The sequence below is a fragment of the Lissotriton vulgaris genome, chromosome 7 (assembly GCF_964263255.1).
Source record: "Lissotriton vulgaris chromosome 7, aLisVul1.2, whole genome shotgun sequence".
NCBI lineage: Eukaryota > Metazoa > Chordata > Amphibia > Caudata > Salamandridae > Lissotriton > Lissotriton vulgaris.
In genome coordinates this window covers 324,408,254-324,434,205 of record NC_141695.1, presented here as the reverse complement: position 1 = coordinate 324,434,205, position 25,952 = coordinate 324,408,254, and the positions used below count along the sequence as shown (strand labels likewise).

Genomic DNA, 25,952 nt, shown 5'->3' with positions numbered 1-25,952 from the left:
ATTGAAGGTCAAGTTCCTCTCCCCCATTTACGATAAAGGACGATACTGTGGATACTTCCACATTTGTTGGCAATAAAGTATTTGACTGCATGAAAATGGAAAATTGACAAAACTGTCAAGTTTGAGTTGCTTAATCGGTTCAGAAACGTTGAGTTTTACAGAACTATATAAGAGAAAAAGTTTACCATTCTGGGGGCGTTTTTCTCTACACAAGGAGGTGCAGCATTACATTTTTGAAGACCATTGGTCAATGTGCACTCAAGCACAGCCTCTACTCCCAGGATCTTACATTCTCCATGTGAAGATTCACAGACAGTGTTATATCCTGCTTATTTACTTCTGTTTATCCAAGTTTACCTAGCTCCTTGCTGCTCATCCAGTGTGAGTGTTGTGAATGGAATGTTGGTGTGACAGAGATGCATGGAATGCTTGGGTGACTGTGTGAGTGAGGTTGGCGACGATCTGGAGACACACCTATGCGTACTACTGGATTTACAGAAGATGTCAATGGAATGGAAACACAAACTATGGAAATCTACAGAAACTAGATAAAAGAGTCCACATTGAAGGCCTGCCCTTCCCACCAGTGTCCTTATCTGTGGACAGCCTTGGCATGGACATGCTTCATATGCTGAGAAATCTTGGTGTTCATTCAAACGTAAAATTTATGCGGGTCTAAGGACTTAAATCGTAATGAGCTTTGAAACATTCTCCTTCACAGCGTTATTTATCTGCCAATTGCTGCTACAAGACACTGAGGAATTTTAAAGAAGTGTTCTCGTCTAAAGGATACGACTTGTTTCATTATTTTCCATGTGTGTGCTGTGGAATGAGATATCGCTGCACACTGTGCCATCGCCTTTGGGGAATGTGTACACGCTTTGGTCTGGGACCACAACGCTTCACTGGCATGTTTCTGCGTGTTTTACAACTACAGGCAATTATATACCATTTTCACAACGTGGTCGCTGTACCAGCAGCAAGAGGGGCCATCAAAGGTGAAACGTATTCTGGTTTTAATGTGATTATTCTCGCCTGTGTCTTTACTGAGGCGAAGGCGGTTTAACTGCGACAGTGCAATTTGAACTCGGAGGCACAAGCCTTTAAAAGCGCGCGCAGTCTTACCCGCAACATGTGGTCACGTGGATGTGCAGCGAGCAGGAACGGGTACGCTGTGTCTGTTCCTAGGCAGCATTTCGAGATGCCAAATGACACTTTTCAGAATGCTGCAACCGTAAGCCACCCGGCGTGGTCGTTACTGCGTGCCGTCAGCTTGTGTTGAAGGCAGCACATAAACACCGGGTCTATCTAGTATCATGTATTTTCCTGCCTGTTTCTATACTCGATCATCCTGGTACGAGTTCTGCGGACTGTGTGACATTACATAAACAACAACGTTCCCAGTCTAACTGAGAAGTGTGGCTCACCGGTTAGAGGCGGCAGACCCAGAAGCAGAGGTCGGCCCGGGACCAGGGTTCAATTCCAGACGCGGCAGGGTACGGAACCAATGTCAGCGGGCTCGATAAATCTCGCCTCGGTGCCTCTCTAACCATGGGTCCCACGCTGCAACTCTGGGAAATAGCTTGCTTAATCTCCACAATGGCCCCCTTGCTGCCGGGGATGCCTGGCTTCACCTTGGGGATGCCCACTAGGGACCATCTCACAGGAAAAGCCAGGAAGGGTTCCCTAGCGGCACACAGCGCCAAGAAACCCTGGGGTGAACGTGCGCTCTACAAATTCATACTAACATAACATAACAGAACTCCAAACGGTACGGCATGGTTAGAAGGTAAACTTTATATCAGTTTCTTTTTAACATTACATCTTCAAGAGTCTTCATGTCTGAGATCACAGTTTCAACGTGCCCTCATCTGTAGTGATTTCCTCTTCTATCTGGTTTTGGTTTGGCGTGTTTGCTTGTCGTTCTTGGAACTCAGTACTCCCACAGGAGGTTGTGGGTGAACTTACCAACAACTGGATGATTGTTCATAACTTTGGCAGTGATATTCTTCTCACTCAAAATGGATGAATGAATATTTCTATACTGTTTTATTACATATTGGATTTATTGCCTAAGTATGAGTCCACTAACTCTGCCTTTTGTTTTCTAGGTATACACTTCGACAGTGCTCAAAACCACGTTGTATGGATTTATTGTATTTGACAAATTTTTGGTGGTTATTAATGACATTGCATGCAATATGGTTGACATTTTTTTCACCAGTGTCATATGGAGTTATGTGTGCCGTGCTCATGACTATTCCCAGTTATTCTGTGTTTGCTTGGTGGTTTGACACATTAGTTTTACTGTATTCTCACATCATATACGTAGCTGTTATACTTTTCCCATTACATTTCTCATACTTTGGATTATACACATCCCTTACTCTTGGGATTGCGTTGGGGGCTGGTTTTGCCCATTTACTTTGGAAGCATAGGTACCCTTACATAGGGGAGGTCCTAGTGTTTTAGTGGGTCGTGGTCACCCATCTCTTTGTTTATTTTTCACACTCCCTTACATGAGGGAGGTTCTAGTCTCTTGGTGGGTGGTTTCCCACCTTTCTGTTTCGTAGTTACACTACTTTACATGTGAGATCTGTTAACGTTGTGTAAGTCGCCATGCGCTACACGTCTTATCTATACGGTGTGTAAGTCACCTTGTGTTACACGTATCCTTTCACTTGTTAAATGGTGTGTAAGTCACCTTGTGCTGCACGTTTGTTTTACTTTGTGTATAAGTCGCCCTGTGCTGCACATCTTGTTTGCTGTCTCAATGGGTGTCTGTCCCATTTACACAGTTCATGGTATTAACCCTTACACAGGGTATGTCTTTATGGGTCATGGACCATTTACATAAGTTACTCACCCTTACATCAGGGGTAGGTTATCGGTTCCAGTCTCATATACATGGTTAAATTAAAAAAAAACGCTTACAGGAGGGATGACTTTATGGGTTACAGTCCCAAGTGTTTGACCCTTACATGATGGGTGTCGAGATGGGTTTTTATTCTTATCTTCACAGCGTACGTTATTTTGTCTTGGGTGCGTATCACCATTTGCTACACGTTACAAACTGTTTTTAAATTGTTTTTATGGAGGAGGATGGGAGATATTGAATGTCAATTTATTTGATATTGCTGATCAATTTGTTTCTGGTTTCTCAATTGTTCAGACTCTCTTGAGATGTTGTATTTTACTGTGCATCCCTGAGTTTCGAACTATTTTCTGCATATGTGTTTTCTTGTGTATAGTTCATCCCATGTAGTATTGTTATTTTCATTTTCATCTAAAAGGAGGGGGATATGTTATATCCTGCTTATTTACTTATGTTCATCCCAGTTTACCTAGCTCCTTGCTGCTCGGCCAGTGTAAGTGTTCTGAGTGGAATGTTGGTGTGACAGAGACGCATGGAATGCTTGGGTGCCTGTATGAGTGAAGTGGGACAGTTGAAGATGGGCTGGGCAGTAGGCAGGCTGCTCCTGTTGGGGCTGTTATATATGGACTATCAGCTGTAGTATATGCATACCAAGTTGATGTACATGATTGTCATCCTGATGCACATGGATACCATCCTGAAACCAAGACTAATAAAAAAACTACAAAGACACAACTCAGCTACGTCTGGTAAGGTACAACACAGAGGTCTTGGACCGAGGCTCCTACAGTCTTCCTGCGTGTGGATTCACAAACACAGCCCCTGCACCCAGACTGTCACTGCGTGTGGATTCACAGACAGGCCCTGCACACAGACTGTCACATTCTCAGTGTGCTAACACAGACACAGGCCCAGAGCTTAGGCTCACCGCAAACTTCTAAAGACTCTGCTTTTCCCCTAAATTTGCTGCTTTTCTCGATTTATGCTTTGTCTCTAGCGCTGGGAGGCCTTTGGTAGCCATGCGCTTTACAAGTGTATACTCACTCACTCACTCACAATCTCACTGTGTGTGCTTTCACAGTTCAGGCTACCAGGTGACTGCACTCTTGTTTTGGCAGGACGCACAGACACAGGTCACGGGCCCAGGCGATTACACTCTTGCTCTATGAGGTCGCATAGACAACGGCCATGAACCCAGGCGATTACACTCTTGCTCTGTGAAGTCGCATAGACACAGGTCATGCACCCAGGCAATAACACTATTGCTTTGTGAGCTCGCGCACACACAGGTCATGCACCCAGGCGATTACACTTTTGCTCTGCGGTTGCACAGGCCATGCACCCAGGCGATTACACTTTTGCTCTGTGAGGTCGCACAGATCAATCAATCAATCAATCACAGGCATTTATATAGCGCACTACTTACCCGGAGGGTCTCAAGGCGCTAGGGGGGAGGGGGCGGGGGGGGGGGGGGGGAGTGCTGCTACTGCTCGAATAGCCAGGTCTTGAGCTTCTTCCTGAAGGAGAGGTGGTCTTGGGTCAGGCGCAGGTCGGTCGGTAGGGAGTTCCAGGTCTTGGCGGCCAGGTAGGAGAAGGACCTTCCTCCTGTTGTCGTTCTTCGGATGCGGGGGACGGCGGCGAGGGCGTGGCTGGCTGATCGGAGATGTTGTTTGGGAGCGTAGAAGTTGATGCGGTCGTTGAGGTAGCTGGGGCCTTGATCGTGTAGGGCTTTGTGGGCGTGGGTGAGGAGGCGGAAGGTGATTCTTTTGTTGACGGGGAGCCAATGCAGGTCTCTCAGATGTCCGGAGATGTGGCTGTGTCGTGGGATGCCGAGGATGAGTCTGGCTGAGGCGTTCTGGATCCGCTGGAGTCTCTTCTGGAGCTTGGCGGTGGTTCCGGCGTAGAGGGCGTTGCCGTAGTTCAGTCGGCTGGTGACGAGGGCCTGGGTGACCGTCTTCCTGGTCTCGGTGGGGATCAACCGGAAGATCTTCCGTAGCATGCGCAGGATGTTGAAGCATGATGAGGAGACGGCGTTGACTTGTCTGGTCATGGTGAGGGAGGAGTCCGAGATGAAGCCCAGGTTGCGTGCGTGGTCTGTCGGTTTGGGTGCGCTGCCTAGGGCGGGGGGCCACCAGGAGTCGTCCCAGGCGGAGGGCGAGGAACCCAGGATGAGGACTTCCGTCTTGTCTGAGTTCAGTTTCAGGCGGCTGGTCGTCATCCACTCGGCTACGTCTTTCATCCCTTCGTGAAGGTTGGCTCTGGCGGCGGCGGGTAGTTGGTCAGGGAGAGGATCAGCTGGGTGTCGTCAGCGTAGGAGATGATGTTGAGGTTGTGTTGGCGTGCGATGGCCGCGAGGGGGCTCATGTAGACGTTGAAGAGGGTGGGGCTCAGCGAGGATCCTTGAGGGACGCCGCAGATGACTTCGGTGGCCTCTGACTTGTACGGTGGTAGACGGACTCTCTGTGTTCTTCCGTCGAGGAAGGAGATGATCCATTCCAGTGCCTTCTCCTGGATTCCGACGTTGCTGAGGCGCTGCACAAGGGTGCGGTGGCAGACAGTGTCGAATGCCGCGGAGAGGTCTAGGAGGATGAGGGCCGCTGTTTCTCCGTTGTCCATCAGGGCTCGGATGTCATCGTGGCAGCGATGAGGGCGGTCTCGGTGCTGTGGTTGGCTCGGAAGCCAGACTGTGAGGGGTCGAGGGATCCATTCGTCTTGAGGAAGGCGGCCAGCTGCTTGTTGACGGTCTTCTCGCTGACTTTGGCTGGGAACGGGAGGAGCGAGATGGGGCGGTAATTCTTGAGTTCGGTGGGGTCCGCTGTAGGTTTCTTGAGTAGGGCGCTGAGTTCGGCGTGCTTCCAGCTCTCAGGGAAGGTGGCGGTGTTGAAGGAGGTGTTGATGATGTCCCGCAGGTGGGGTGCGATGACCGCGTCGGCCTTGTTGAAGACGTGGTGAGGGCAGGGGTCGGTAGGGGATCCGGAGTGGATGGAGTTCATCATGCGGATGGTGTCTTCGGTGCTGATCGGTGTCCAGGAGCGGAGGGTGGTGGTGGGGGGCGGTGGTTCGGTTGTGGCGTGCGTCGGTTGAGTGATGAAGCTGTTGTGTATGTCCGCGATCTTGTTGTGGAAGTAGGAGGCGAGGGAGTTGCAGAGGTCTTGCGATGGGGTGATGTCGTTGTTTCCGGCGTTGGGGTTGGAGAGCTCTTTGACGATGTTGAAGAGTTCCTTGCAATTGTGTGCGTTGTTGTCCAGCCGGTCCTTGAATGCAGTTTTCGTAGTGGCGCGGATCAGTTGGTGGTGCTTCCGGGTGGCAAGCTTGAGGGCGGTCATGTTGTCCGGTGTTGGTTCCCTTCTCCAGGCTTTCTCGAGACACAGGTCATGCACCCAGATGATTACACTCTTGCTCTGTGAGGTTGCACAGACACAGGCTATGCCTTCAGGCGATTAAACTCTCGCTCTGTGAGGTCGCACAGGCCTAGGCCCGGGCGATTACACTCTTGCTCTGTGAGGTCGCAGTTACAGGTCATGCACCCAGATGATTACACTCTTGCTCTGTGAGGTTGCACAGACACAGGCCATGTACCCAGACGATTACGCTCTTGCTCTGAGGTCGCACAGTCAAAGGTCATGCACCCAGGCAATTACACTTTTGCTCTGTGAGGTCGTATAGGCAATACACTAAGGCGATTAAACTCTTGCTCTGTGAGGCCGCAAAGACACAGGCCACGTACCCAGGCGATTACACTATTGCTTTGTGAGGTTGCACAGACACAGGCCATGTGCCCAGGCAATTACACTCTTGCTCTGTGAGGTTGCACAGACACAGGCCATGCCTTCAGGCGATTAAACTCTCACTCTGTGAGGTCGCACAGGCCTAGGCCCGGGCGATTACACTCTTGCTCTGTGAGGTCGCACAGTTACAGGTCATGCACCTAGTTGATTACACTCTTGCTCTGTGAGGTTGTACAGACACAGGCCATGTACCCAGACGATTACACTTTTGCTCTCTGAGGTCGCACAGACAAAGGTCATGCACCCAGGCAATTACACTCTTGCTCTGTGAGGTCGTATAGGCAATACACTAAGGCGAATAAACTCTTGCTCTGTGAGTCCGCAAAGACACATGCCACGTACCCAGGCGATTACACTATTGCTTTGTGAGGTTGCACAGACACAGGCCATTTGCCCAGGCAATTACACTCTTGCTCTGTGAGGTTGCACAGACACAGGCCATGCCTCCAGGCGATTAAACTCTCGCTCTGTGAGTTCGCACAGGCCTAGGCCCGGGCGATTACACTCTTGCTCTGTGAAGTCGCACAGGCACAGGCCATGCAGCCAGGCAATGACACTCTTGTTCTGTGAGGTTGCGCAGACACAGGCCACGCACTAGGCGATTATACTCTTGCTCTGTGAGGTTGCACAGACACAGGCAACATACCCAGGCTTTTGGGTCTGCCTCTGTGAGGATTCACAGAAACGGCCCTGCACCCGTACTCTTACATTCTTGCGCTGTGGGAACTAACATGCACAGGCTCAGCATGTAGGCTCTTACATTCCAACTCTGTAAATAAAAAAAACACAACCCTGTAGCCTGAATTTTATGCTCTCGCTCTCTGTCTGCACATTTACAAACATGCTCCCTACATCCATGGTCCTACAATATTACTCATCTGAATTTACAAGCCTATGTTCCATGCCTGGATTCCTATTCAACCTTGTTTATGTGAATATGTTGCATGTGTTACGTTACACCTATGGGGTTGCAAAGCTAGCAGCACTGCTTCCAGACTCTACCGTCATCCCTTTATGTGTGTTTACAGGCACTGAAATCGTACTCTTACAATATGCCCGGATCTGCATTGATTCACAGGTAGCAACGCAGTGCTCAGGCACCAACTCTCTCCCTCTCTTTGGTTTAATGGAGAGGGTGGGTAAGGGCAGGTGTGTGTTGTCTCAGAGGTTTCCAAAGTATCCGCTCAGAATCACAGACACAAGCCATGCCTACAGAGCGGGGCAGAGGGAGCTGTCTCCTTTCAGGCTCTATAAGTATCCTTCTGTTTGTAGATTCCCAAGCAACTGCCTTTAACTCATGCTCTCCCACCACTTGTGGATTCCCAGATATAAGCTCTGTCTATAGGCAGCAGCAATTACTGTGAATCTCTTGACAAACTTCATGTAATGCTAATGTAGTCTTGCTTCCACCCTCAGCTGTTGGCTCCACTGTGTGTGAATCTACCTGACTCTCTCTCTCTGCAACCCACGCCTATGTTATGCCCTCAAATCTACTCCCCACCAGCCCACATGTTTGGACAAAGCTTACATGCTGAGCTGCTTCCACCGTTGGAAAAAGTCCTGGGAGGGCATTTCTGTGGCCTGGAAAAATTTGTTGATGGTGATCGGCAGCTTCAAGGTGATGTTCTGTAACGTACCCCCGTATCTGTGGAGGAGGGGAAGATAGAAGGTGGTGAGGAAGGAGAGCACGAGAAACTCAAGAACACTCTCCCAATTTCATTGCTCTGTCACAACCACAATGTCATTCTTAAATGTCAATTGCCTGTTTGCAGGTAACTAACCATTCCTTTGTCTTTGGTAACAAGAAGTTGGAGCAGAAGCATTTAACCAATACAAAAGTGTGCGAGGATGATAGGGAACACCTTACTTACCTGTCACAATCGGTTTGCAGCCTACAGTGTTGTAGATTCACATCTTGGCACATTCCTGCCAACTAGTGTTGGGCTCGGAACATTACAAGTTGTTCTACTTCGAAATGATATGAAGATTATTTGTGGTACCTTCCCTGAAACCCATAATGCACCTGGACACAAACTTTACGTGAGAGAGAGAGAGAGTACACAAACACACACACCCACATGTGTTACTATGTGCTCATTTCCAGTGGTGTGTGTAGAGTGAATGTCAATCTACAGCCCTAGAAGCTGCAAAATAATTGTCACAGGTAAAGTTTTATATCTGCAGCATATGTAGCTGTAGATCACGTGATGTGCATAGACTGAAAAGGATTTCCCAAACCACTAATGCAGTGGCTTGAAAGCAGAGGTGGAACCCATGTGGAATAATGTTTTCAGTTCAGTTTCCCCAACTAAGTCTTCTCTAGGGGTGTGAATGTCCACACGGTGACTGTATGTGCATTTAGGAGAACATTACCCCAAAATTACATTGTGTGCTCTTGGTATGTCATACAGTGTGCATGTGCTATGGCGAAATATTACTGCATGCATTTAACAATCCACTGTACCAGCCTTGCCTTTGAGACAGAATTGCCTAGATCTGAAAGCAACAAAAAAATCCTTAGTTTTTTCTGAAGGACTGACTATAGTGAACATATTACACGAGGGTCCTCTGGGCATCTAATGTGGGTATGCTTTTACTGCTATTGATAGAGACTGTGGGCGAAAAATAAAAGGTAATTGTATAAAAATGGTTAACATTAAATTCCCATTCCACATAATGAGGGTGAGCGTCCAGCACAACTGTCTTTATGTACTTTTCTGTCTTTATTTGTGCAGAATGTGTCCAACAGAATGATGCTAAATATTTGGAAACATGAACCCGTTACTCCAGGTCTAGCCAAACTTCCTTGGCTTCTGGACTGAAAAAGAATACGCTTTAAAGCACTATGCATATTTTACAAAGCCCTGTACGATAACATACTACGGGCCAGATGTAGGTCACCAAATACCGGTCGGTAACGGCCGATTTCGGCAGTTTCCGACCGGTATTTGGTGATTGAGATGTAGGGGGCCTTAAATTTACCGATTCGGTATATTTACAGAATCGGTAAATTTGCCGAATCTGTAAATTACCGAATCGGTAAATTTACCGAATCTCAAATTTGTGATGTAGGTGGCACTGAAAACAGTGCCACCGGCACTTAAGAATTCGTTATTTACCATGACATACTAAGTCATGGTAAATAACGAATTCCTGTGTACATGCACACCTGTGCATGTACACCTGTGCCATGTGGCACACATACATGCCCTTAGGGCACACAAGCTAGAATCAGCGGTGCAACAGGGTGTCAAAGTGACACCCTGTCCCCCTTGCAAATTCGATAATTTTACCGAATCGGTATTTACCGATTCGGTAATTGCCATTGATTCCTATGAGCCTCAAGGCCCATAGGAATCAATGGCAATTACAGAATCGGTAAATACCGTTTCATTAATTACTGAATCATACTGATCCGGAAATTAATTCGGTAAAATTACCTACATCCCGATTGCCAGTTCTTACATACCGAATCGGTATGATTGGGTATTTAAGAATCGGTAATCTGGGATTACCTACATCGGGCCCCTAGTCTCCATACTAAAAGATTCCCCTTTTATATTCCAACATTCTGCGATCTGAGAATGCAGCATTAGTGAATGTGCCTAGCGTCCGTCTAGCCACTTTGAGTTAAAGATGTTCTTGGGGAACAGCATCTAGACTGCAAAGTCCTTTTGAACCCCGGGGAGAAAAAAATAGAATTAGTGATTATAGGTGCATGACACATTTACTGTACTGCGCAAGGATTAGTGGCAGGGGGACAAAACACAAGCAAATATCCCTGACCAGCTTGTCCACAGGGAATTGCAAAAAGGACAGTTGAGTGGGTACCTGTAGGTAATGCTTTGGCTTTTGTCTACTGTTGCAGTCCCCCAACAGTGGAAGTACAGATTGAGTAAACTGAAGTTCATCTCCCATTCCTGCTTTCCCTGAAGTGTTCTGCTGATGTCAGCAAAGTTGTTGTCCACTGCAGGAGATGTCCTGCTAGCAAATGGATTTGATAAAGTAACACCCAGTGCCAAACAGATTGGGTCGGCAATGACAGTTGTGGAGAGTGTGTGACCCCCTTGGTTTTATATGTAAATATGGTGGTCACGTTGTATGTGTGCATCAGGACCACTTTGCTGTGAACACTTTTTCAGAATGATTGAAGGGCTAACTGCATCATAATGAGCTCCAACACCGTGGAGAGGTCTCTCTTGCGGAAACCACTGACCCTGTATAGTGAGGGCACCCATGTCCACTCCACAACTTGTCAGGCATGCGTCTGTGTTGATGGTCACTTGCGGCTGCGGGTCAAGCAACAATCTGCCCAGTGACAGATTTCTTTTTACTATACCATAGCAGTCTGTGCTGTGCTCCACCAACACTAGATCCTCCTAGTGCACAGTCACTTGCGAGGACACCACGCCTGGTAAAGACTAAGCAGCATCTGAAATGCCACCACTCTCTTGTTGATGCAGTACGAGTTCCCTATCACTGCATTGAGTGTAGCCCCCAGAAAGCCTTGGGTCTGTTGTGGACATAGGTGTTATTTTTGGCACGGATTGTGAAACTTAATTTGTGTAGGAGAAGAACTTGTTGACTGAGGCCAAGGCATCCTATGTGTCTCCATACCAGACGTCCTGGTATGGCAACACATGAACTTGACTATGCCACATGTGCGATGCCACTCTGGCTAGGAATCTTATAAATATTCCTTGGGCTGTTGATTTTGAGGGGTGCTACCTTAGATGCTGTTGATAAGCCTGATCTACTGGGATATGGAAGTGTACATTCTTAAGATCGAGGAATGGCATATAGTTCCCAGCCTGTAGAAGTGGATGACGTTCGGCAAGGTTGTCGTCAACAGTTTGAAATGATGCAGCCATTAGGCCACAGAGTCTGGTCTTTTTGGGAATGAAGAAGTACAGAGAATACACATCATGCGTATAACATCACTGGCGCCAATTCTATTGCACCTTTTGAGAGAAGTACCTGTACTTCCCCCATTAACACTTTATGATGATCTTTGCTGATTTTTTCGTGGAGGTGGTGCAGATAATTGCGGGGGGTTGCTGGTTGAGCTTCAAAGTAACAGCCCAGAGGAAGAGGGGATAATACTCACTGATCAGAGATCATATTCACCCCCTACGGAAGCTACAGCAGTGACCTTCCTCCTAAAGTTGTTGGGTGGTGGGGTCACCACCCAACAATGAGAGAATGGCCATTGGTTGGTGGCAGGAGTGCGTATCTCTGGCTCTGCTGTTGCCATGAAAAGTTCCTTTGGCGTATTGTCCCTGACTTTCTGTCTGTTGTCCCTCCAGAAAAGGCTTCTGCAGGTAGGGCTGTCTTGTATTACTAGGGATTGCCTTTGAAGCTTGTCGTGCCTGCACCTATGAAATCTAGTTTTTTTCTGCTGCTCCTGCTGATAGAGTTTTCACATGGCCTTTGCTGTATCCCTGTCATTCTTGATTTTTTTCTAACATCTTGACCAACTATGGTTCAAAGAGGTGTTGACCATAAAATGGTAGACCAATAATGGGTTTTCGACCTCGGGCAGAATCCACAAATGCGGATCTAACCATGGTTTTGTAGAAAAACACTAGTGTTTCCTGGTCTGGAACCAGTATCTGCAATGTCTAGAGCCTACCTAATGTTACAGTTAAATAAAACTTCCCCTCCTCAATGACATCCTTTTTTGTACATCAGCAGGATGATGCATTATTGTGCAGTCTTCTTCTACTGATGCCTATTGTATCAAGAAAGAAAGGCCAAGGAAATTGCAATATACTACTTTGTAGCTGACCGTATAGTGACGTGGTTTTGGAGAATGGGCAAAATATGTATATTGTGCTATGTTTTGGACAGTGTCTCAATGAGGCACTACAAGCAGCTGGACCTTATGATGACCTGACACTTTTTACGACAGTATAGGAAGCTGATGTACCATCAGGTGGGGAATCCTTTAATGAGCATGACTTTAAAGAGGAGCCATCCTGCACATGAATCCGTTTATCTATTAGCTGCTCTACCGGGCCGGGCCTTCTTATGGAAGTCATTTGGGGGCAGAGAAATAGTAATCTGCAGCTCATGGGCTTCCGCTATACCAGAAAGCCCAACCAAAACTGTGTTGAATCGAAGCCCTCAATGTCATAAAAAGAGGCTCAGTGCTTTGTGTCAGGTGCTGCATTTCTACAAAGTTCACCCACCTTTATTCATTGGTGCTTAACAGCTTTCTTGCAGTGCATTGCATACCGAACAGGAACTTTCAATGAGGAAGGCACAAGTTACCAACCCAATGTTGGGTCTATTCATGGAACTTGTGATTGTAATTGCAACAGAATTAAACAAGAGTGTTTTCTATTCCCTTCCCCCAAATAAGTCATTCTCATACGATCTGGCCATAGGCTCTTCAGATCACTTAGTTGAGAAGCAATCACTATTATTTGGATAAATCTTGATACTCTCCGGGAAGGTTCCAGCCTCCCAATTCTCCGTTATCGAAGCTCTCAACCAATATGCAGTGGTAACGGAGAAGTCTGTTCCGAATGGAGGGGAAAAAATGGAGGTGGAGTCTGTCCTGATTCGATGTGTGTTTCAGAGTTTACCTGAAAACTGAAACTGCATCTTCGAAGAAACACAACTTGCAAAGTTCAGAGTCCCACATTAGATGGCAGGATTGTGCACAGTGTGTGATCCACAGCTAAACAGCTGTAAGCCTACAGCTACTCTTCAGGCACTATATAGTAATGTTCCAAAAATGTTGAGTTCAAACTACTCAGACATGAAGCTCGGGTGTGTGTCTGAGACTAAACCCCTCTTCTCTGCATGCTTCCAACAGCTAGGTGTAATCCAATGCAATGAACACTACCAACGGTCCCCCTGCACCCACAGAATCCTTAAAGATTGCATTTGCATGGGGAAGCTTTTGTTCTTAGCATCCCAACAACAATTTAAGCCTTTTCTCTGTTAGAGTGACCTAGAAAGATACAAAGACCACCTCACTGCAGACTCCTCACCTTTTGAAACCCCGGAGGTGCCAGATTGGATCCAGAAACATTTTTGATCAACTGCTGCTACAAACCTGGCAGTGTATTTTCATGATGGCTTCAATGGTGGCATGAAGGCCTCCTTGATGTGGTCCCTTTAAAAAGAGAGCAGGACCTTACATGCAACTCCAAATAGCTCTAGCTTCTCCTCTACTATATCGGAACATACTATGTCAAAGGTTTCAAAAAGGTCCAGGAGAATTGAGTGTAGCCGCTCCTCCCTGTTCAAGAATCATGGAAAGCTCATTATGTACAGCTGTAACTGCTACGTTTGTGCAGTGCTGGGCCCTGAAACCAGCCTGGGCCGGTCAAGAAAGGACCCAAAAAGAAATTAGTGGAGAATTTACTTATTTTTCAGCAGATTGGCACAAAAGGTTTTTTTTACAAAGAGGGATGGGGGAGAGCGCCTGTGACAAAGAGTTGGTTCAACAGAGTGCAGAGACCAGAACAGCTGCCATATGTACGATCTGAGCAGAGCAAGAATCATAAAGAGAGCCAGACTTTATTGATTTCTCAATCTCAAAGTAAGGGCAGTAGTGGCAGAACAAAAGCACAACAGAGACCGAGTAGAATTGTGTGTTGAAGTAGTGAAGCATGAGACACATTCTGCCATTTCAGTATCAATCTTATTAGGAGAAAAACTCTGCTAAATAGAAAAAATGTTATTTCAAATTTGTCAATTGTTGGGTGCAAATTGGACTAAAGAACTCCATCAATTTAAACTTTCTTGGGCGGGGCAGTGTTATCACAAGTAAGTACCCGATTGGCATACTTTTGGGTACTCACCACTTTATTTTAATTTTTGTCATCTTTCACAGTAGCCACGTATGAAGCTTTAGCCTCAGGCAAGTCTTTGAAAATGATAACATATGCTGTTGGCAGCAGCTGGCACTGTCATACAGCAGGCAGCTGAAAGAAACTTCAATGCAAATTGTTTGCCTCGCGGGTCCTGCTTGCACTCCCACATCCTGGGCCTATTCGTCGACTATGTCACAGCCCGAATCCCGTAACAGGACTAACAACTCATCTCAGATGACTCTCATTCAGCACTCAAATCCCTCATTTCCCCCTCTGCCACTTAATTCCATCTCCACCCAGGCATACCCTCGGCCGGACCAGCAAAACACCTACACCACTACCCAAGGCTTCCCTTCTGCACCTGGCCTTCTCCCCCAAACCCGGACCACTCGTTTCCACACTTCTCTGGAATCTTGACTAGACGAGATTTCATTCAACCTTTGTCAACTCAAGGCAGATCTACAGAGCTTCACAAACATCGCCTCAGAGATGGTGGTCAAATAAAGGCCCAACAGGTCCTCAATGATCTTTACTGACACCCACGCCGCTAAATTCTGCATGAGGCTGCCTTCCCATCTTCCTTACTCTACTAATCTATACTGGAAAACCATACCCTCCCCTAACGCCCCTTTTCGGCCCTTGAAACTGAACAAGCAACATTCACGCCCTCCTGCTCACTTACAACCTTATTAGAGATACCGGAATGTACGGTCTTGGCCAAATCCCAACCCAGAAACAATTCCAGAGCTGTAAACGAAGCCAATCTTAACCGTATTACCATTACATAGTCTCTCTCAGTTAACACCACAACTCACCTGAAATGCATGCTCCTCAACTGCAGATTGACTATTAGACATGAGCCAGATATTTCTGACTTCATCCTCACGCATGAGCTCCATCTCGTTATCCTTACAGAAACATGGCTAAACGATGCATCTGTTTCTATACTAGACTTACCAGTTCCCCCTAGTCACAACATCATTAGACTAGATAGAGCTAGCAGACCACGCAGTGGGGTAGCCTGCATCTACCGTAACACCCTTTCTGTGAAACAGTCAGATACCCCTGCTCTTAATGCATGTGAATACCTATACATCGATAGTGCTAGTAACAACAGATTAATTTGAAAGCTTTACACAATCTACCTTCCACCCAGAGACAACCTACCTTTCATTGAACAAATCATGGAAATCATCTCAACAAACGCTGATTATCAAGTTACCCAGATCTTTCTTGGGGACTTCAATCTACAAAGGAATGCCCTGAATAACCATACAGTGAACAGATTTAAAACCTTTATATCAGACTTAGAGCTGACCCAAATTTGTAACAGCCCTACACACAACAAGGTGAGACCTTGGACTTATTGATAGCAAAAATGGACAACATCCAACTTGAATCTGTTGTCCCTTGCGACTGGACAGATCACCTCTGTATCACCTTCCTCAGTTCAGTGGTGGTGAGTTCTAAAAAGGCTCAGCTAAAGAAACCGAAATAATTGAAAGGAAGTCTGAGGAACATAAACCTTAATGATCTGACTGCCCTCTGTAACAACATCCACACTCTCCAGATGGACATGGTAGATGTCCATGTCCTTACAGACCACTACAATATTTCAATTTTTAACATCCTAGACTCGATTGCACCATTACAACAAAAAATAATATGCACCAAAGACTCTAAACCTTGGTGTAACGACAGCCTTAACGTTGAAATATGCGATCTTAGACTAGCCGAAAGAGCTTGGAGATTCTCGACGTCCTTTAATCACCTAAAACACTTAAGGTCGGTGAGGAACACCTACAACAAATCAGAAGTTTGAAAGCTAATTTCATTAGAAATCAACTACATCTAGCTAAAAAACATCTTTGATCTTGTCAAACAATCGAATAAACGACCTAATCCTTCTTATAGTGGGTCCACCATGTTACTAAACCAGGGGTTTCCAAACGGTCGATCGCGAGCTACCGGTAGCTCGCCGATCCTCTGGGAGTAGCTCACGCTGCTTTCTAATTATAAAGACGTATTTTAAGCATTTTATTTTTTAGCCCTTCATTGTCTTTTTTTTGGGTATAAGCCATTGCCCGCCCTCACACAAACCAGCTGCTCTGATAAGCTGAAATGAGCTAAGCTGGGGCGAGGCAAAAAACGTGACGTTCTTCCTGAAGAACAAGTTACTTACCTTCGGTAACGCTTTTTCTGGTAGATACAGTATCTGCATGTGGATTCCTCACCTTGTGATTCCTCACCTTGTGAATATCCCCTTGCGTCAGCAACATTCGGAAATTCTTTCGTAGCTTTGCGCCGATGTGGACCGCGTCATAGAGGCACGGCATCGCGCGCGAATTAGGCCCACGCCGGCGTGATGACATCAGTTCCGCCCTTTTTTCCGTGCCTTCGAGGCACACTGACGGACCGATGACAGTAGATATATACACAGTATACACAGTACACAAATGTCAAGATAATACACACACAGTGTGAAGCCAATGCAGGAAAACATCTAAAATAAAACATTTCCTTTGATAATAATATATATATATTCATTACATTACCATTACTCAGGTATGGAAGAGTGGACAACGGGGAGAAGGGTGGGTCAGTGAGGAATCCACAGGCAGATACTGTATCTACCAGAAAAAGCGTTACCGAAGGTAAGTAACTTGTTCTTCTGATAGATACATCTGCCAGTGGATTCCTCAACTTGCGAATAGATTCCCACAGCAGTCCCCACTCCCAGAGGAGGGTGTCCACTCTGCTATATCAAGAAATCTTGTAGGACAGAGCGAGCAAAGTGGCCGTCCCTCCTCACCCCGGAATCCAAGCAGTAATGCTTCGCGAAAGTGTGGAGGGAGGCCCAAGTCGCGGCTCTACAAATGTCCTCTACAGGCCCACCTCTAGAAAGAGCAGATGATGCAGACTTAGCTCTAGTAGAATGAGCCCTTATACCCTCTGGAGGTTCCTTACCCGCCAGGGAGTAGCAGATCTTGATGCATAAAATTATCCATCTTGAGAGTGTGCGCTTGTGCACAGCCTTCCCCTTCTTGCAGACAGCAAATCCAACGAACAGCTGGTCATCCGACCTGAACTCTCTTGTCCTGTCCAGGTAAAAGCTCACCGCCCTCTTAGGGTCCAGGCGGTGAAGTCGCTCCTCCTCTTTGGAAGGGTGAGGGGGAGGATAAAAGGTAGGGAGGGTAACGGACTGCCTCAGGTGGAAAGGAGTTACCACCTTCGGCAGAAAAGCAGCCCTGGTCCTGAGAACCATTCGATCAGAATGAATGGATAAAAACGGGGGCTTTGAACTAAGAGCTTGAAGCTCACTTACCCTCCTTGCCGAGGTAATTGCTACCAGAAAAACAGTCTTGAAAGGCAAAAGCCTCAAGGCACACTTGTGTAACGGCTCAAAAGGCGAACCCATTAGGAAAGTTAAGTACAAGGTTCAAGTCCGCCTGAGGCACAATAAAAGGAGTAGGAGGAAATTTATTGGTAAGGCCCTTAATGAACCGTAAAACGATAGGTGAATTAAACAAAGAGGGCTGGTCTGGCAAAAAAAGGAAAGCCGATAAGGCCGACAAATAACCCTTAATAGTTGCCAACGCAAAACCCTGCTGGGTCAAGGAAAGAGCAAATTGAAGAATATTGGACAAACGAGCCCTTAAAGGGTCAATGGACTTCTCCCCACACCAAGCAACGAACTTAGACCATCTATAGGAATAAATGGATTTAGTGGAGTAATGCCTGGCTGACAAAATGACATCCACCACATTGTGTGGGAGAGAAAAGGAACTCAGGTTGCCCCGTTCAATCTCCAGGTATGAAGGTGTAAGGTCTGGAGGTGGGGGTGTAGAACCTGCCCCTCCATCTGGGAGAGGAGATCTGCCCTGTGAGGGAGACGGAGCGGCGAGCACGAGGAGAGGTGGAGAAGATCTGTGTACTACACCCTTCTTGGCCAATCCGGGGCAATCAATATAACTTGGGCGAACCTTCCTCAGAACCCGAGGAATCAAGGGTATGGGAGGAAACGCGTAAAGGAGTTGCGAGCCCCAACTCAACTGAAACGCGTCCCCCAAGGCTCCCTGCATCGGAAACTGGAGGCTGCAGAATGACGGACAGTGAGCATTCTCGTGAGTGGAGAACAGATCCACCAGAGGAGTTCCCCAAGTCCGAAAGACCTGACGAACTACCTCTGGATGGAGCCTCCACTCGTGGTCGGCGGAGAACTGCCGACTGAGACTGTCTGCACATACGTTCAGAACTCCGGCCAGATGATTTGCCATCAGACAAATCTGATGGTCCTGAACCCAGGACCAGAGACGCAGAGCCTCTCACACTGTGACCCCACTCCTCCCTGCTTGTTGACATACCACATCGCGGTCGTGTTGTCAGTCAGGACTTGAATTGAATGACCACGAAGGGAAGGGAGGAAGGCCTTGAGAGCCAGACGTATCGCCCGCAACTCTAGAAGGTTGATGTGAAGCAAACTTTCCTCTGGAGACCAAAGACCTTTTATCTCCAGATCCCCCAGATGAGCACCCCACCCTAGAGTGGATGCATCTGTTATCACTGTGGCCACAGATTGAGGTAGATGAAAAGGCTTTCCTTGTGACAGATTGCCTTCCACACTCCACCAAGTCAGATCTGCTGCAGTTTCTCTGGAGATCCTCACAAGACCTTGACCTCAATCGCCGAGCTCGCGACCTCAAACTTTTCTTCTCCTTTCTGCTTTTAAGTTTCACCACGAGAAGCTTGGTTTCTCTCTCCCAAAGGGCCTTTGATGTAATTTTCTAGCACGACGGGCAGTCTTCGACGTCATGGTCGGAGCTAAGTCACCATACGCAGCATTCATGTGGATCCATAATGGACATGGTTTTGCCACATTCCCCACAAGCTTTAAACCCGGTCTTCTTTGAAGACATGTCGAGAGAGAAGACAAAGAAGCACAATTATATAACAACGTAACAAGGTTACTGCAACAGCTACGGACGATCCCTAGAAAACCGTTAGCGTCGACGACGCAGAAAAAAGGGAACTGATTTCATCACGCCGGCGTGGGCCTAATATGGTGTTGTGACGTCAGGGGAGTCGCGCACGATCCCGTGCCTCTATGACGTCGTCCACGTCGGCGCGAAGCTACGAAAGAATTTCGAATGTTGCTGACGCAAGGGGATATTCACAAGGTGAGGAATCCACTGGCAGATGTATCTATCAGAAGTCACACGCCACCTACATTTTCCAGGCTGGCACCACACTTCATCATTGCAGTCTCATCCTCCTGGGATGCTGCGCAGGACTGGTAAGTGTGCCCCTGCCTGGATTAATAGCAGAGTTGGTAAAACCGGCTAAATGCATTGTAAGGCCTTTGATTTTAACATCGGCTGCCACCGGGCTTTATATCTGACTTCAGTAACAAAGCGCAGCGGATGTAAAAATTCAAAGTCCTTGCCTGCAAGAACTGCTTTCACTGACTACAGCACGCTTTAAATTTTCCTTTGCGTGGTAGTCAGTGAAAGTTGCTCAGTGAATGCAAGGACCTCTGATTTTAAAGTCTGCTGCCGCCGTGCTTTACATCTTTGATAATAAAGTGCAATGGCAGCCAACCTTAAAATCCAAGGTCCTTGCAGGCACTGAGCTGCTACCACTGTGGAGGCCTATGTTAAAATCAAAAGACCTTGCCTGCCCTGAAGTGCTTTCACAGACTTCAACACGTGTTATATTTGCCTTCGTGTTGAAGTGAGTGAAAGTGGCTTAGTGCATGCAAGGCCAATAGGCAGAAGAGGGGCCCCCTGAGAACAGGAATATAGGGCAGACTAGCAGGGGAAACAAAGGCTAATTCAAAGAACAAAACAGTCTGCCCCTTCTAATATATCTAAAGGCTCTGCTGGAGTCCTATCATGAGATTCGCAGTAGTAAGCTCACTCAGACCATAGACAAAACAGACTCGATCAGAATCAGCTCATTATAGAAATATATTCATTGTTTATTTCACTTCTTTAGTATAAATATATATATTTTTTTCCTAAAGAGCAGGACAAAATTAACAAAACATAACAGTGATAATGCATACAAAATTATTCCAATAACATCCCACACACCCCTACACACATTCAACCAACTTCTCAGCAAACTCACACATTCTTCAAACATCCGATACCTCAATAGATTCACACATTCTCATACATTCATCAATCATCCCAAATACATCATGCTTCAAATGCCAGATGTTACACTTATATTGCGTCCTGGAGCGTCTCCAACCAGAAATAGGAGACAAGATGGCCATGTAGCAGGACAAATTCAAAGCGCCAACGCGTGTTTCGGTGCTAGGCCAGGTCTCAGGCCGCACCTTCGTCAGGGCACACAGAGGAGGGGGGGGGACGAAAAACAGCATACAATTAGACTGAATGTATTCACTTTCTTTCAACGTTTCCTGCCAAGATTCCACTTTTGAAGTTCCGCGCACCTCTTGATAGAAGGGTGGTACGACGGCAACCCAAGACTTAAAAGTAAGTGTTCAAAAAAGGATCGAACAAGCAGAATTATACGCGGTTTGTTCACAGAGATTACGGACCCGCTCGGGGGTGGCAGCTGAAACTATCCAGCCGAGCTAAGACTCGACAAATAATTACCCAAATCACGATGCTTCAAGGACTGAGAATAGTTTGCAGTCATGCGTCTACTCCGATATGCCAAACGGGAAGGTCGTTCAATCGGCTTCTTGAAGCCGTAGTGACATCCGATAATGTTGCGAACAACTCCGACGTGCAGAGAGACGTTCAAACCTCAATCCCGAAAGTCTTTAGGGATTGAGCCGATTGAACAACCTTCCCGTTTGGCATATCGGAGTAGACGCATGACTGCAAAATATTGCCTCACCAGGAACTTCTTTTCCTTTGAAAATGAATTCTATCAGCAGGTGAAGGGCACTTCAATGGGCACGGTTTTTGCTCCAAACTTGGCCATTCTGTACATGGATCACTTGTAAATAAAAATTGATATTTGTAAAGCGCACTACTCACCCGCAAGGGTCTCAAGGCGCTTGTACGAATACCGCTGTGGAACCCATCCTGGCTTTCCCTGTGAGGCGTCCACTCCTGGGCACCCCCAAGGTGGAGGCCAGGCATCCATAGCGTTGTGGGGACCGTTGTGGAGATTAAGCAAGCAATTGCCCAGAGTTGCAGAGTGCGACTCCATGATTGGAATAGGCACAAGGCGAGAATTATCAGGTCCGTGGAATTTTGAGCCCAAGACCCGCCGAGGCGAGGAATTGAACACTGGTCCCGAGCCAGACCTCTGCATCAGGGTCTGCCGCTCTAACCATTGAGCCACACTTCTCCACTTGGAAACATCTAGGATCCTCACCCAAGACAACCCGTTCTTTGAAGGCATGGCCATGTGGAAGAGCTATATTGACAATATTTTTCTAATTTGGCATTCCACTGAAAGTAGTCTTTCTCAGTTCTTTCATTGGCTTAATAACAACTGCCAGGGCCTCACTTTCACACTGACACACAATAAATCATCAATAGCATTCTTGGATCTCACTATCTATCAACTCAACAATGAACTCATTACCAAACTATAGCGCAAGCCAACAGAAAGGAATACGCTACTTAAATACAACAGCAATCATCCCCGAGCACTCCGTGACTCTCTCCCTTACTCACAATTTTTACGAGTTAGGAGGAACTGTTACCATAAGGAAGACTACTTTCATGAAGCAACCATACTTTCATCCAAGCTGCAAGCCCAGGGCTACCCCAAACGGTTGGTACGAAATGCACGCAAAAGGGCTTGGTATTGCCCACGGGAAGTGTTACTCACTCCCAAGCCCAAGACTGTCCAAAATCGCATGGTATGTGTCACCACATTTTCACCGGTGTCAAATGGCATACGAAAAGCCATCCTAAAACACTGGACACTACTAAATGCAGGTGCCCTGAAAATCGATCGCCCACTGTTTGCTTTCAAAAAGAGCCGTAACATAAAAGACCATCTGGTCAGGGCAGCTCTACCCATGACTAAATCAGCTTCCACACTCACTGAACTTTGGGGACTCACAAAATGTGGTAACAGCAGTGTGTGCGAGTTCACTATTGAAGGGCAAAACTTTGCGTTCAATGGTGCAAATATCAAATCAAACAGTTTCACAAATTGCAATTCCTGTAATGTAATTTATATGATACGGTGTCCGTGTGACAAAATTTACATAGGCCAAACAACTCAGAAAGCACGCACCAGGATATGCCAACATCGAAGCTGTTTCCATTGCAAAACGTCGAACGCACCCCTGGTGGAACATTTCTCCAGCCAAGGCCACAATGAAAACAATATGTAAATGTAAATGTAAATGTAGGTATACTTATATAGCGCGACCTGTCACCACAAAGGGCATCCTGGCGCTTGCCTAGGGAACCCGTCCTGGTATTCCCCTGTGAGAGGCCCCGGCAGGGTATCCACAAGGTGAAAGCCAGGCATCCCGCCGCGAGGGGCCGTTGTGGAGATTAAGCAAGCTATTGCCCAGAGTCGCAGAGCGTGAACCCCTGAGTCGAGAAGGCACCGGAGCGAGATTATCGAGACCGTGGAATTTTTAGCCCAAGACCCGCCGAGGCGGGGAATTGAACCCTGGTCCAGGGCCGATCTCAGCTTCCGGGTCTGCCGCCTCTAACCCCTGAGCCACACTTCTCCACTCCATCAAATGTACAATCATCAATTAGATCAAGCTTCCTCCCAGGGGCGCAGACATTGGCAGCCTATTGAACAAAGAGGAGCTTAAATGGATTTTGCGCACTCAAAGTATAAAAAGCTTGAACAGGACTGAGGATTGGACAACCCTTTTGTAAATAACGTTACTTTCAGCTCTCTGAACACATGCTGCCATTATTATCATGTCTGTACTACAATTTGAATATGATTGTGGTGCACCATGCAGTCATCTAGACTTTACATACCAATTGTGTGCCTTAATGAATTTTCATATGGTGTTTTATGATTAAGTACACTCAAATCAAAATATGTCTTTTTCTTAACTATCCGCACTTCTCCCCGCATGACATCAGACCTTTTTTCATTCAGTCGTAATTCACATCCATGATGGCCGCCCACTTGCCATCAACCCGCTTCCAGTAGGCAACCACTTCCAGTTTTAACGTTCCACTCTCCTATGCCGCCGTGATCCCGGTAGTTAAACTACACTCCCTCTTACCGCAGACCAGTTCACATTGAGCCACCGTGCTCAGGACCTGAGATCCCTAGCCGGGCCACAACACGGCACCGACCGTTTTAATGCACGGATCCTCGCTCACTCGGCACGACCGCTTTTTTCTGAGGGCCCCCGGCCAGCCGGCACAACGCGATCCCTTCATCCATAAGGTACGATGACTTCACTTTCAACGGACTATTTACCCTATTTACCCTGTCCCCATAGGCAACCTGGCTTCGCCCCTGCTTATCCTTTCTCTCTACAGGTACCGGCCTCCCCACCAAAATCCCCCCGCACTCCTTGTGAATCAGATAAGGTAATTTTTCCCCGGCCGTCAATTTCAGGCTTAATACACGCGGTCTGTTCTCATTAGCCTCACTCCTGACCTTCTCCCCACAGTGTTCATCACCAGGAGTTGTTTATTCAAACCACTCCCCCCCCCCCCCCTCCAGCGGGAACGGCTGAGTCCCCTTGCCAAACATCATTAGGTTCCCTCGTTTCGGCATGTCACTTTCGCATTTATCGTTGCCACGCTTTAGCGGCATGTTTTCACTCATCACATTCCATTTTCATCTCACATGGCTTGAGGCTCCCACCACCTGTACTCGGCATCTGCCTTTGCACTTTCACGGACAATTTTTTATTTCACTTGTGTCATCATCAACACCACTGCTATTATTAATTGATAGTCTTGAATATTGCATTGATCGGATTATTTTAAATTCCCCGCACTCGCCTTCTTTCTGTCCTTTAAATTCCACGCACACCTGTGCATTTGGCTTTTGCCTCAATCTTTGCAACAACACTAAATTTTGTGTCCTCAATATGACCTTTAATGTAGGACTGTATGAATGACATGAAGTACAACTACTAGATTCTAACTGATTTACTTTGTTTACTTCCCTCCTTCTTTTTTTTAAATTTTTTTTTTTATTGTGTTTATCATGAAAAAGAAAGGCACATTACATAGTACGAAGAGCCATTCGCCTACAACTCGTCGCGGGCCGGCAGTGGGCTGCCTCGCCATAACCATGACACATATGTAGAACAAGCAGAAGGACATACAGAGCAAGTCCAGGTCTCCACAGTGGAGCAGCCTATTCTGGGCTACCCCCGCCTGCCAATCCGATTTGTGTTGCGGTGTGCGCTGTATGTATATGGACAAAACTGTACATTTTTACCATTTTCTCCCAACCAACTCTCCAACCCCTGAACCCCCCCCACCCCACAACTGGTCCCCTGTTGGTGCTCCTCGTGTTTGGTGGTGTGCGTCGCAGTAATGTGTTTTGGCTCGTGCAGCATGCTACTCTCCAGCTTTCCAGAGGGTGATTCCTATAGTCTCACACAGCTAGGGGTGTGAAGATTCCCCCACCCAGTGACGTTCTATAGTGTAGGGAAGAGCCCTGGAAGAGTTATCCGGGCTCCACGTGCGGGTCACTCTCTTGATCCTCCCCCTCCCCTTCCGCTAATACATCTTTGTCAATTCTGGAAGTTAGGTATGTCTGATATAGCCCCCAGAAGTTCTTGGGTCGACTTCGGGGCGGGAGGAGCTCACTGTATGCGTCCGCTTGAGTGTTGCAGTACTTCATGTCGCCAGCCCACCGCTTCAGTGTAGGTAGGGGGCCCCTCATCCAGCATATTCCCTCCTTCTTTTTCCTCATTTTCGCTATGTTCCAGTATGTTGTTGGTTTTGTACATATTGCTATTTCAGGCTCACAGTATCACTGTCCGGATGATGATCCCAGTTACTCTATGAATAGGATTGAAACGTCGTTGACCTTAAAAAACAGCGTGCACACAAATAATTCTACTTCAATGTGTCACATTGGTTGTTATGTTATGTTAAAAGAAATTTCTTAAGCGCACTAACACCGATTGGTTTCTTGGCGCTGTCAGTGATAGAGGGTATGACCAGGAAAGCAGGCGACCGGGATTTATTGGAATGCTTGCTGGAAAAGCCAGGTCTTTAAGGCTTTCCTAAATGACAGAAGGTCAGGGCAGAGCCGGATCTCCAGAGGGAAGGTGTTCCACAGCCGTGGGGCCAGTGATCCGAATCTGCATCCGCCCGCACGTTTGCGCTTAAAAGATGGTATCTGAAGGAAACCTTGATTGACCGAGCGCAGATTTCTAACCGGGGCATACTTTATGATAAGTCTCTCAATGAATTTGGGACATTTGCAGTGTAGAGCTTTAAAGATCATGCAGCCCGCCTTGAAGGTACTGCGCTGAGCCACAGGGAGCAAGTGGAGTTTTGACAGGAG

General features: G+C 47.0%; 1 protein-coding gene across 4 annotated transcripts in view; it reads right to left on the bottom strand.

Moving 5' to 3' along the window:
* The window catches only part of LOC147701483 (AP-2 complex subunit alpha-1), a 323,652-nt gene that overhangs the window by 7,918 nt on the left and 289,782 nt on the right, over nt 1–25,952 (bottom strand). For all 4 annotated transcript variants that reach the window (XR_015297469.1, XM_086930156.1, XM_086930157.1 and 1 more), the window contains one exon: nt 8,192–8,308. Coding sequence is in view for 3 of the 4 variants with exons in the window: in XM_086930156.1 (XP_086786282.1) it covers nt 8,192–8,308 (117 nt within the window). In the remaining variant the exon portion in view is untranslated. The remainder of the gene's footprint in view (nt 1–8,191; nt 8,309–25,952) is intronic.